This window comes from Electrona antarctica (genome assembly GCF_951216825.1).
Source record: "Electrona antarctica genome assembly, chromosome: 5".
NCBI classification, from domain to species: Eukaryota; Metazoa; Chordata; class Actinopteri; order Myctophiformes; family Myctophidae; genus Electrona; species Electrona antarctica.
This window is the reverse complement of record NC_136810.1, coordinates 40808092-40822437: the sequence shown is the minus strand read 5'-3', so window position 1 is coordinate 40822437 and position 14346 is coordinate 40808092. Positions and strand designations below refer to the sequence as shown.

The 14346-nt window shown below is 42.6% G+C and overlaps 1 protein-coding gene across 4 annotated transcripts in view; it reads right to left on the bottom strand.

Annotated features, from left to right (window-relative positions):
• The window catches only part of megf11 (multiple EGF-like-domains 11), a 136729-nt gene that overhangs the window by 26449 nt on the left and 95934 nt on the right, over positions 1-14346 (bottom strand). For all 4 annotated transcript variants that reach the window (XM_079500660.1, XM_079500663.1, XM_079500661.1 and 1 more), the window contains exon 15: positions 351-497. In XM_079500660.1, the coding sequence (XP_079356786.1) occupies positions 351-497 (147 nt within the window). The remainder of the gene's footprint in view (positions 1-350; positions 498-14346) is intronic.

The window sequence follows — 14346 nt, the reverse complement described above, 5'->3', positions numbered from 1 at the left end:
TATAGTCATATCGGTAACAAACCGATCAAAAAAATAATCCTGATTATTTTCACCGATATCGATTGACACAATAATAATATAACACAGTCAATGGCTTTGTACTCGCAGAGCAGTCATTCTTGCCTGCCTCTGTGTCTTTTGATTTAAGAGCGTCAGCTGTTAGTGGGGGGGCCTTACCATCTACTTTCACCAGCAAAACAAAAGTTAAAAATGAAAAAAAAAGAAAATCAGCAATGAGTTAATTATAAATATAATATAATAATGTAATATAGGCCTATCGGTAATAATCGGATATTGGTCATAGTCATTTCAATATAATAGTAGGTTTTTTTTAATAACGTGGGTCTCACTTCTTTTGCAGGACGTCCCTCGGTAACCAGGTGCGCACACACACGTTCCATCTTCTGGGGAGCAGGACCCTCCGTTCTGACAGGAGCAGCTTACCGAACAGTTGGGCCCCCAGAATCCTTGTGGGCATATGTTGTCACAGTGGATGCCTGTGGGCAAATTGCAGTGAGGAACAATCAGCAATAACACGGCATGAAGTCAAACAGCGTTTGTGATGAAATTATGTGCAAACCATGTGTACAGAATTAAATGAGTGCACTTAATTCTCAAAAGAAAACAAGATCTCTCATTCAGGAAAGGAGAGGCAGGAGCATTTTGCACGTTGAAAACATGCTTTATCCTGGAAAATAGGCTGATGGCACCTACACAGTGTCAGTCATGCAGCTAATTACCAAACCCACAAGGGTGTGTGAGTGTGACTCCACTCAAACCACCATTGATCTCATTCTTACCTCGGACAAATCCATAATCTCCAAGAAAGGGGTTATTGTATGCGGGCTTAGCGATCATTTTATGATTTTCTGTACCCGCAAAAAACAAAAACTAAAGACCGGCTGTCACAAAACAGTCATATAGGGACCTCAAAACTTACTCTTGTGAGGCCTTTAACCAAGAACTGGAGAATCTGCATTGGTCTGATGAGCTCAGGAACATCAGTACTAAACAACATGGCTCCTTTGAGAACCATCAGGGTCAAAACCCGCTCGGAGCCATGGATGAATTCAGACATACTGAATGCAATGAAAGCCAGAGACAAAAAATGCTCTGAACTCCCCTAGGGTAGGTACCCTCACAAAAAACATGCAGTAATCCAGGTCTCTAAACTACCTCCCCCTGGCCAGCCGGGGCGCCTGATCGAGGGGAAAGGAACTGGTCGGAATAACGTGTTCCTTCCACGCGCTACGTCCGGCTGGGGAAACTCTCCCCTGTCAGGTGAAAAGAAGCAGCTTGGACTACTCATGCATATAGAATGAAGCATGAGGTCAGTCCGCTGCCCCCCCAGGTTGGCAGAGGAAGTGTAGGGTCCAGGATTACATTAGATAATTGACACTGGGTAAAAAAAAATGGGATGCAAAATCGTGGGATAAAAATGATTAAAAACGAAATAATAATAATGCTCTGAACTTCTAAAATGCAAGTCCAAGCTAGCCAAGCGCTTCGACAGTGATCTCCAAACCCAACTGGGCATCCTAAAAACCCAACGAAACAAGCTAAGAAACATTACAACTGCCATGACCAAATCCGCAAAAAGAAACTTTATCAATGATAAAGCTGAGGAAAACAAAAACAATCCTCGGGAGCTCTGGAAGCTACTAAACAACCAGCTAGGCTGTTTCGTCAGAAACGAAAAACCAGGTTTACCAACATAAACATCAAATCGAACGACACCCTCATCACTGAACAAGCTTGATGTAGCCAACTACTTAAACATCTTCTTTACAAACATTGCAACAACGCTGGTTAACAAACTGCCCTCCCACTCTGGGGCTTTGGTGTAGAGCACATCAAAGCCTTCTACAAAAATCTAGGTGTTTGTAAAGATGATTTTAAGCTGACAATGGTAACAACTGAGGAGGTACTTAAAAAACTGAGTGCCCTTCAACCACACAAGGCCACTGGCCATGACAATATTGTACAGGCTGTAATGGCTTGTTGACAACAGAGTACAACATCTTGCAATGGGTCTGGTCCACAAGATTCGATACACCACCAAGATACCCATGTACCTGTCTAAATACTTCTTTAATGTCAATGAAGTCCACACCCACAACACCAGAGGGAGTTCAACAAACCATCTGCAACCCAGATTCAGCATAAACAAGGGACTAAATTCATTTCGCTCCTATGCCACAAAAATGTGGAACGCCCTACCAACTGTCATTAAGATATGTGAATCCCTTGACTCCTTCAAAACCGCTCTCAAAGGGCACCTACGGACGGCTGAAATTCGAAACTGGCCCCCATAAAATCTGAATCCCCCACCCACCCCTTTTCCCCCTATATGTTTTCCCCCCCTACCTCCTTTATGATGATTTCCTGTTTTTGGCTATATAGAAGTGTATATTTGTACGTCTCTAAATGTTATGATGAATTGAAAACGGTGGACCCTCTTGTAAACAAGCCAGAGCCAGACTAGACAGACTGATTAAGCGAGCAGGCAAGGTGACAGGGACCAAGCCTGACTCTGTGGCAGTGATGGCAGTCACGGACGATGTCAGTCACCCACTGCACACTGCACTTTATTCTCAGAAGAGCAAATTCAGTAACAGGTTTCTTTCCCAGACATGCAGCACAGATAGACTTAAGAATTCCTTTATCCCAAGGGCCATTAGACTATATAATGAATCAATGGGGGCCGTGGGGGGGAGACGAGGAGGGAGGGGGTTGGTCAGTTGATGTATTTGCTTTGCTTTTTTTGGTGCCGTACTTTTTCACTCATGCCTTTTTAATGTATTGCTTATTTGCTATTGCCTTTTTCTACTGCTTTCTATGATGTAATGTATTTTTATATGTTCATCATGCTCTTTTTATTCTGTATGTATGTTTTTACACTGGAGCTGTTGATCCTTCGGGATCAATAAAGTATCTATCTATCTATCTATCTATCTATCTATCTATCTATCTATCTATCTATCTATCTATCTATCTATCTATCTATCTATCTATCTAATGCTTTATGGTGTCGTCCATTCACAGTTAACAGTTTTTGTATTGAGTTGTGCTTGAAATGTACTGTAATTCTGCAAACTGTTAATAAATACTTCAATCAATCAATAAAACCCGAAACATTTGCCTTTTTTTCTGTTTCTGCCCAAGTATCATTTTAATGTAGGCTACAAGTTCTGCTCCTGCCAATGCTTTCGGGTTAGTAGTTTTATGATGTTTCCTGAACGAGACATCTTCATTCTTTGTAGATCCTCAATTGAGCATTTGCCTCTCTGCATGTTTCCAAGTTCGTGTCAGGTGCATTCTATGAGCACATTCGATGTATGTTAGATCTGTAGAAGTCTTCAATAAAGCTGGTTTGAGTTATTTTGTTCTGTCTCTCTCTCTCTCTCTCTCTCTCTCTCTCTCTCTCTCTCTCTCTCTCTCTCTCTCTCTCTCTCTCTCTCTCTCTCTCTCTCTCTCTCTCTCTCTCTCTCTCTCTCTCTCTCTCTCTCGTTATTTTTAAATTTTCATTTTCAGTTCAGCCCATCTTTTCGGCTCTGTGTCTCCAATCCAAATGTATTTATTTTTTATCTGACGGGGGCTTTCTGCCAGTGCAGTGTTGATTAACAGGGTTGAGTCCCCAGAGTGGCCCCAGCTCGTCTCTCATTCTCTTTCAGGGTAGCTCGGGTTGTGTACTGAAAAGAAGGGAATGAGTCTGCTGGGTCAGTCTGCTCAAAAAGGACCCCCAGTGTACACATGAAGGCATTAGCGCGTCCATATGACCAGCTCTCTCTCTCTCTCTCTGTCTCTCTCTCTCTCTCTACATAAAAGAATGCTCAAAGCAACAAGCATAACAACCTCTGTTGTTGCCAACAACAGTGGAGAGACACATGTGCACACACGTGCACACGTAAACCCAAACCCAGCAACACACACATGGACAAGCGGCAAAAACACACAGGCATGCAAGATCACACATACACACACATTGCACCCTTTCAAGTGACAGTCTTTACTTCGAAGCCTCATTTGAAATGTACTTTGACTGGGGGATCTGAGAATGATGCGGCCATTAAAGCAGCAATATAGTGCTACGTACCTTTGAATTAAACCTGGGATAAACTCTTGGGACTAATGTCACACAGTAGCTACGAATAATTCCTCATTGGCAGAGCAGAAGGCTAAGATACAGTGAAGGGAAACTTATCTTTGATGATGTAGAAAGGCGCGGGGGGATGGGGGGCATGAGCAGGGTGATTTAGACACCAGCCCTGCCAGGGACATCAAACCAAGGGCAGAGGGCTTGTGTGAGGGTGTTTGACGTCCTGCTGGGTCAGGCAGAAAAAACAGTAGCTGCCTTTATTGCCGGCAAATCAATGGGAATAGAGCGTCACACACTTCTCTAACTTCGTCTAACGGTGACAAAAAGAGGCGCTTTGGAAACCTTGCAAGGGAGAAGAAGAAAGACTGACTGAAGCTCCAACGTCTTCAAAGAACGCTTTCTGCTTGGGAGTGCCAGAGGTCCCACTATCCAAGTGAGCGGAGAAACCCCCCCCCCCCCCACACACACACACGCACATACACACACGCACGTACACACAGTATACATGTATGTTTTGAAATTTGATTTATGATTTATATGTTGTGTCCTGTAAGTCCATGTGGGCTGGGCACCTTTTGGTGCCTGACACATAAATAAAAAAATCTACTTATCTATCGGTGCGTTCGGAAATTCGCACTGAGTGCACTGGTGCGCCCTTTTGTCGTGTGTTTATTCAGTGCACTCGTGCGTTCAAAGATCTAGTGCGCTGCGCCCCGGGGTGTGCTGAGTACCCGCACTGACCGACCCTACTCAGAAGTTGGGGTTGTTCAGTGTGAGTGTGTCACTGCGCTGTCTCGAGCACTCCCCGGGGGCGAAGCCCATGTTTTAACTGATTCAAATAACCAGTTTTAACTGGTTGTTCGTCTCTCTGTGACGTGACCGCCCAGTGCACTAAAAAAACTGACCACATTCACAGTGCGCATATCCAAACACACCCACGCACACACGCACTCATGCACGCAGCAGAGTGGCTCACAACCTAAGCCTGATGACCTAAAAGTCTAATATCTCCCCCAAGCTATAGGGAATTCCCTTTGGCTTAGTGGTTAAGATTTTTGCTATCCACACGGGAGACCTGGGTTTGAATCCCGGACGTTACACACACACGCATACTGTATACAGTACTAGAGGTTCTAGTACTAGAGGTTCTAGTACTGTATAGTACTAGAACACTATACGTTGCACTGCCGATCCGACCAATATGTCTGAGTCATAGTTTCGGGGCTTTGTGTCTCTTGCCCATATATGGAGATGTCTGTTTCTGTCTAGAAGTTCCCTCCCTAGATGCCAGATCAGAAACTCTGGCCCAAATGTTTCACATAGGCCTGCTATAGTGCCACCAGGAGGCAGAATTTTGCTAAACAGTTGTTTATCTTATACCGATTTTGTCCAAACATCACGCAAATCGGTACACAGTATCTCTATGGTCATGTGATCAAGACGGATCTGTCAGATTTTTCATATTCCATCCCGATTGGCTAATAGTGGCATAAAGTTTGCAGGAGTGGCTTGTTTTGAACAAAACTGAAACTTTGCACACACATTTCAACTTAACTAGGTTGAGAAAGAATTGCCACCTTTTTCACACAGGCCTATTATAGCAGGCGGCAGTGACTCAGGGGGTAGAGTGGCCTGTAGAGCAGCCGCAAGCAGCAAATGCACAACAATTGTGCATTTGTCTGAGATTTTGTCATTTATGGCGACAGACAGTGGACAAAGTGTGTGCTATCTCTCTACAACAAACACGTGTTTGTTGTAATATATTTATGGGTAATGGCACAGACGAGATGAGTGCTGGCCTAGTAGTATACCGTTGTTTATTTTATAACAATGGTGCTGGTGTAAATGCAGGTATATGGAGCAATAAGGGACAAAGGCTCAATACAAATAGAAAACCAACAATAATATTTGTAGTCGGTCATCAAAACAGTCCATGGTAAATCACTAGCACACAAGTGTCTGAGACTCTGAGTAGACACACACAATGTCTGGATAAGAATTTTGTTTGGCTAAAATCACAGAGGTGCAACTACAGAACAAAATTCTGAAAGCCTCAGTTGTAATTGGCTAAAAATCGATTTTCAAAAATTAATTAATTAATTTTATTTTTAGGGGGGGCTTCATGCAGTCACTTTCAGTAGTAGAGGCCTGCAGAGGGGAGCTGTAGGCTATGTGTCTGTGACCAGGTGATGGTCGTTATTGATGCTCATTAATACATCAAGGAAGGCAATTATGTTTGCAATGTAGTTAAATAAAAATTGTGAAAAAAGCTTGGGGGAGAAGATAAATCATTAAAAAAAAATGTGTCTGGAAAATAATTGTGTTGAAAATATCGTGAAAAATCGTATCGTGAACCTCATATCGTGATACGCATCGTATCATGAGTTGAGTGTATCGTTACATGCCTAATAACAACTCAGTCTCTCAACAAGGCGGTTTGTTTAAATACGGTTCCCCTTTGGACGAGATAGGCTTTTAAACTGAAAAGATTTATTAAAAAAAAAAAAAAAATTACATTTTTCTTTCAGCGTATGTGAACGCACCGGTTATATTCCATCCAGGTCCCGGCCTATGACCATGTATCTAGGGTGCACCCCTGAAATGCTTCCATATTCCCGGAAGTGCGTCAATTTTGTCGGTCTCGCTTCTTAAAGGGGCCGCATAGGACTAAACCCTTGGCGGTCTGAGCCATTTCTGGATGGTGCTGTTTGGCAGTAAACTGATTCAATGTTCTATGGCTTTAATGTTAAAATGCATTCAAGTTTGTATGTTTAAAGTTTGCATGACTCACGTTAATCTCATTAACTGTCTTGATATGTGCCTGATACGGTCCCTGATTTTGCTGCTTAGATAAAATTCAGAGAACATCTCCCAAAGCGGAGCCTTTAACTCCAATTGTAATTTGTTGCAATGAATGGTTGAATCTATTCTACTTTGACGTGAGTGTTCCTGACTGAAGTTTTTATAAGGTCCTTTTATTCTTATTGACCTACCATAGTTTGTGTTGGTTTGGAGTAGGCTGCGACCTCAACTACAGTATGCATTGCTTTGGCTTGGTGACATCTCTCTACCCACCTGGTTGTCATTTCCTGTTGATGGGATTGGAGACATTCACTACAGCAATTATCCATTGAACATAAAAATGTAAAAACCCAGGACACATTGACAATTGAATTGAATGTTCATTAATAATTTCACTTCATGATACGTCTTACCCTCGTCAGAGAAGACAGAGTTAAGTCATCCTCATTCTCTTCAGTTGTGTTTGATGTAGCAATGTCACTTTATGATAGAAGACCAAGCAATTGAGTGCAGAATGAGTCATACTGTGTGCAGTCTCTACTTCTTCTCTGCAGTTTGTTTGGGAGGCAACCACCACAACTTGAAAAATGGGTCGGTTGCTGTTAAACAGACTGGCTCCACTGGCATCAATCCTAAGCATCAAAATAAGCTATTGAACCTTTTCTTAAAGCCAGCTATGATGGCTTTAATAAATGTGCAGTACTACAGGTTTGAGGCTTGGAGCTCATGTAGTTTAGCCTGAACAGCAAAAGGGTACAGTAGGTATAGGTGCACACTATTTTAGCAGGAGGTCTGAACGTGAAGGCCATCAATAACAAAGACAAATAGGCTTGACGACATTTGAATGGAGGGAGTTGCAAGGCATGAAGGCATTATCTCAGTAGGCTTCTCCTGAGGAAATGTCAGCTGACTCATCAGTCATGAAGAGAATTCCAACTAACAAATGCAGGATATTTCAGGAGATTTTGTTCATGATGGTAAATCATGGTGAATTTTTACAGCGCCTTTATCCAAGGTGCTTTACATAGATTGTGCATTACATTCACCCATCCACACACATTCATTCATACACCGATGGCGGCGGAAACCATGCAAGGCACCAACCAGCACATCAGGAGCAATTTGGGTTCAGAGTCTTGGTCAAGGACACTAACTCTGGGGGAGCCCTGAGCCACAGCCGCCCACCTCCTGATGAAGGATTCAGCCTAGAAAAGCTTTTTGGTATCAATGGTTTAAATCAAACTCAATGAATGTGTGCGTGACGGTAGAATGATGGTACATTCTGAGCTCTCTGACCCTCTGGATCTATTGCACGAAAGACCCATTTCCTACTTAATGGACTGCAAATGGACTGCTGCATGCACTCAAATGCACTTTACAATATACTTCACATTCACCCATTCACACACACCACAATGCGTATTGATATAAGTGTATTGGTAAATGGTGCATTTATATAGTGCAAGGCGCTTTACAATGATTATGCGAATATGCGTAATGCATAATCATTCACCCATTCACACACACATTCATATACAAATGTCAGAGGAAACCATTCAAGGCACCAACCTGCTCATAGGGCATCTTGCTCAAGGACACTTCGACATTAACTCTGGGGTTGCCAAGCGGCCACTGTACCACTGATCCACTGCCACCCCAGTACTGTCAGTGGAAGCAATCATTCAAGGCACTACTCAAAAGAGCCGGGAATCGAATCACAAAACGTTCGATTCTCAGACGGCCGCTCCACCTCCTAAGCCCGTACACTTCTGTCATTCTTGTTCCTCTGAACCAACTTTTATACTGAACACTTCAAATGCCTTTGCGAAGTTGGATGCATTGCCGTCTCTCCCAAGTTTGTTGTTTTAGTACTAAAATCCTCATCAATTGAGTGTTCAACCTGGCAAGATTATGTAATAATTCTATGAATATCTTTTGTTGGCCAATGGATACATGCCTTTTGAACAATTTTCTTATCTCCGTTTTCATTTTGTGTCACTTGTACACGATTAATTCATTTTGCTTTCTTACGCTGTGCACTGGCAAACTCCTTTTTGTGTTCCTCAGATTCCTGTAGATTTTAAGGGTGCTGTGATTTCAAGTGCGATATTTTAAATGTAATGTCGCTGCAAGAGAGCCACATATACTGTAATGATGTTTTTGTTTGTGCGCAGCTGACACTCTGTCTTTAAATGTTTTAATATGAGCCATTATTTTTGAAGTATTTGTCTTCCAACATAGCAGACTCGAGTGACAGCGTAGCTTTCTCTGTAGATATGGCAGCCTGCAAGAACTGATGTTTCATCCTCATCCCTTGAGATGACTTTGACTACAGAAAATTGTTATTAATTAGATTACCAATTGTAAAATGTACTCAGGTTGAGATAAACTGTGTTTAATCTAGAATCAATGGTAAAACAGAAGGCCAAAATTGCATAAAGTTTATACAAATGAGCGTGCACTGCTGATCAGTGTTGGGCAGTAACGAGTTACTAGTAATATATTACTGTAATATTATTACTTTTCCCAGTAACAAGTAGTATAGCGAATTACTCTGCCAAAATAGTAATATTATGAATATTTACTCAGCAAAAACACGCTGCGTTACTCGTTACAATTTCATTGTTTTTGTTCATTCGTTCAGAGAGTGGTGGAACATGACAGAGAAATGTATCGGTATTATTTTGTATTCTTGTCTGTCAAAGATGCCAAGTATATTCGTTGTAAACTTTGCGTGAGCAAAACAACACTTTCCACAGTGAAAAATACAACGTCTATAAACGTTGTGCATCTGTTTAAAGACGCACGAGAAACACAGTGCTCCCCACGCAGGCAAAACAAAGACTGGATTTCATTAGAGAATAGTGATACCGCCGGGACATTAAATGGAGACTATCTGAAGAATTGGCTCGTTGCTGGGTGTATTGTTGTACAAACAAACGGAGAGGAGAGGTTAACCCTTATCCACAGTTGACTCGGCCTCATTTAGATCTATCATAGTCCATCAAAATACCTGTGAGGTCCAATGTCAGGCTGTTTCCAATCTGAGAACCCATCGGCAAATAAAGGAATAGCAGTGACCTCTTTTTCCTTAAAATTGGACGTGAGTAAACAGTCTGTCTTGAGAGACTAGGCTGCCTCAAAAAGGTTTATTTTATTGTTTGTCCGTTTTGAGATGCTGCAGCCATGTGTGTGCAGTTCAGATTGTTGATGTTGAATTCCAAATGTGGAATATGCAGCAGAAAAAGACTGATGAGAGTCAACAGTCTCTCATCAGTCTTTTTCTACTGCATATTCCACATTTGGAATTCCACATCAACAATCTGAACTGCTATTTTGTTTTATATCCTGCAATTATTCAGTTTGGCTGATTGGGGACTTCTTATTCCAATGAATTGGATTCAGTTCTAAAGAGCTGGCTAAACAGATTGTGTTCTTTTGCGGGTGCAGGGGGCCCGGTTTAAAAGTAATATAAAGTAATATGTAACTATATTACTCTTGATTCCAAGTAATAAGTAATGTAATATTACTTTTTCTAAGGAGTAATAAGTAACATATTACTCTCCTAAGTGATATTGCCCAACACTGCTCCTGATGTGTTCATTATTTGTGGCATTATTTGCAAAACAGGCCTCTCTTGCGAACTTTGGACCCTCTGCCAACCTGGGGAGAGTCCCGAACTGCTTTATGCTTTATTCAATGCATGAGGTGTGACCAGGCCGCTTCTCATCACCTGACAGTGGGGGGGGGGGGGGGGGGGGGGGGTGTTCCCCGGTAGGATGTAACGCATGGAAGGAACACGTTATTCCAACCAGTTCCTTTCCCCACCACCAGGCGCTGACCAGGGGGAGGTATGGTATAGAGACCAGGATTACTGCATGTTTTTTAAGGTACCTACCCTAGGGGACACGGGAAGAGCATGCAAACTCCACACAGAAAGGACCTTTTGACTGATACATCCTAATCACATGACTCCAGGGTTAGAGAATATGTACAAATTTGTGTGATGTTTGGACAAGATCTGAGGTAGTAAAATGTGTGATTTGTAGAAAACGCAAAATGGCTGCGAATCATGATCCAATTAAGGAATCCAGGAGAAAATAATATTCCACTGTGTGACCACAGTGACCTACAGTTCAAGAGTTTTATGTCAAAACGTGAAGCGGTCTGTTATAGCGCCGATTAGGCCGATTAGCGTAGTGGTTCGTCCTTGACATTCTGGGAGTGCACATACAGTACAAAGTTTCACACCGATCAGGCCAGGGATGACCGACATTAGCTGTACACGGACGGACAAAGTAACAAGCATGTGTCTGGTCAATTATACTGTTCAAGGAAGCTGGTCCAAACATAACAAACAGATTTTAACTGGAGGCACGACAGCAAAAACACTGATAACAACAAACTGGAAGTTTGAAATGATCAGATGAAAGAGGGACTGCCTTCAAATGTTCTTAGAGAATAGAGATGATCTCTATGGAGGGAGCTGCATCTAATCTCTCTCAGAAGTTTCTAATGATCAGTGGTGGGCTACATTTAAAGTACATTTACTAAGTACTGTACTTTACTTTATTAATGTATTTAATTTTTTGATTGATTGATTGATTGATTGATTGATTTATTAACAGTTTGCAGAATTACGGGATTGACCTCATGCTTCCTTCTATGCATGAGGAGTCCAAGCTGCTTAATTCTTTTCACCTGACAGGGGGGAATTTCCCCGCCCGGATGTAGCGCGTGGAAGGAACACGTTATTCCGACCAGTTCCTTTCCCCTCCATCAGGCGCCCCCGGCTGGCCAGGGGGAGGCAGATTAGAGACCAGGATTACTGCATGTTTTTGTGAATGTACCTACCCTAGGGGACACAGGGAGAACATGCAAACTCCACACAGAAAGGCCCTTTCGCTAACCCCGCCTCGGGTATGGGCAATGATGACGCAGAGGAGGGAACAATCCCATAGCGCCCACAGCGTCCCCAGCGGGAATCGACCTTCTAGCTGTGAGGCGACAGCACTACCGAGTACCGACTGTGCCACATACACACACATACAAAAACTGTTAACTGTGAGTGGACGACGCCATAAAGCATTACACTTGTTTACAATAGACCCACCATTTTCAATTAATCAAAACATTTAGAGACGTACAAATATACACAACTATATAGTCAAAACAGGAAATCATCATAGAGGAGGTAAAAAGGGAAAGAAACATATACAGTGAGGGGGAAAAGGGGTGGGTGGGGGATTTTACGGGGGCCAGTTTCGAATTGCAGCCGTATAGGTGCCCTTTGAGAGCAGTTTTGAAGGAGTCAAGGGATTTGCATGTCTTAATGACTGTTGGTAGGGTGTTCCACATTTTGGTGGCATAGGAGCGACATTAATTTCGATATGTTATATTATAGTATACTTCTACTTACTACTATTACATATCAGAGGCAACTGTACTTTTTATTCCAACTACTTTTTATTCCAGCTTTAGTTACTACAGCTTTAGTTACTAAAAATACAAAGGTATTTTGTTTTAGTATACCCACGGTACATGCTCTGGCTCCGCCTCCTCAAAGGGAATTTATTCAAAGGAAGAGGGACACGGGACGTGGCATTGAGGCACTGTGAGGTCCCACTTTTGGACAATATGTCCTCTCCATCAAAGGTTGTTCGGACTGGAACCGTCTCCCAGTTACTCTGAGTCTGAGGAAGAGCCCACACTCAACTTCCAAAGGACAATTAAAACAGTGGTTGAACGATAACCCCTGCGGCTGCGATCACTTATAATGTTTTATAGACTATTACTCTGAATTGGATTTTAATATATGCCTATATTGTTAATTGTTGATGCATATGAGTGTTATTGTTGTTGTATAGTTGTTATATTGTGATGTCTGTTATGTTTCATGTTTTTTGGGGGGGACTAGAGATGGAAAGTATAGCTTTCCATATTTACACTTGCTCATGTGTATATATTACACATGTCTTAGTGATCATTAATGTACACTGTCCCGACCAAATAAATAAATAAAGTAAAGTAACTGCCACCGCAACACCACAACGACTACCTCCTCCTGCTACCACCTCCACTAATGTAACGGATGGAAGCAGGGATAAAGGAATAGTTGTAGTAGCAGGCCAGGCACTTAACCATTGGCCTGATGATAGGAGCCTGTATTCAAGATCCAGAGAATGGGAGATTTCTGAACGATTAGCCTCTGCTGTATTAAGCACCTGCTTGTTAAAAAACTAAATTGTACTCCCACAATCTTGCTTGACCCCTTAACAACATTATCAAGGGCATTTCACTCTCTAATGCCAAGATTACCATACCAACCGTTAAGAGAAAAGGAAACGACAGATCCTATAAAAAGTCGCTGCTGGCCTTTCTTATACAACATTTCACTATTAAAATAATGTTATAAATAAATAATGTTATCAAATAATGTTATCAGCTGTTATCAATAATGGAACTCCGATATTTAGATCTGACTTTTAATAACACGGCCCTGGGGAGCTGGGGCGGGGGAGTTGTCTAAAGCAATCTTTAGTCTTAGTGACACTGAGTTGTAAAAATGCCCCTTCACATGAAGAGACAGAGTCATCAACAACATGGGCCATGACCAGCTTCTTAATTAGTCAGAAGACTGCAATCACAGAATTGCTCACAACGTGTCTAAAGTAACGTAATGCATTCATTTAGGGGGGGGGGGGGGGGGGGTCGTGGGATGGGGGCTCCTACTCTAGCACTTCTGTATGTGTGTTGGTCTGGCTCACTGGGCTTCCTGCTGCCCCCAGCCTCGCACCCCAGTGACTCAATTAAGTCAGACAGATGGTCCCGACCTGGTGCAGGATTCAGAGCATGAGAGCCCTCCGATTGTGGGCTCCGTTCCTGCAGATAATAAAAACCCACATTGTCTTCCCAGAATAAACGCCCCCCCCCCTAAGCCCAGGGGGCTGAACGGAATGGGCCACCGAGAGCTCACAGGCTTGACCTTTCCTGTTAAATCTATTCACCGCCCGACCGCACCTCTCCACCCCATGCTCCGAGACCAGGTCTTCGGTTCTGCTCCTGTATTTGACATTCAGATGCAAAACTCCATTTTGGAGAATAATGATCCTCGCCCTTGCTGTGACATTCACACTTCTGCCTGCCGCTTTCCTCCTCTCCCCATGAATGAAACAGGAGGAAGGAATATACAATGATGCAGAATACAGAGAGCAGACATGTTTCATTATGGCCCAAACATTCAGCACTCGCCCTCACCAGGGTTCATGTACTCTCCCTTGCCCACTCACAGTAGACAGTAACATGCATACAACCACACAAACTTTACACTCTCCGGGTCATCGGTCAGTAGGAGACTCAATAGGAGACTCTTGAGAATTATTGGCTTAGGAATGTAACAAAAACAAAAATAAATCTCCATGAATTCAAGGCTTCATGGAGTAAAA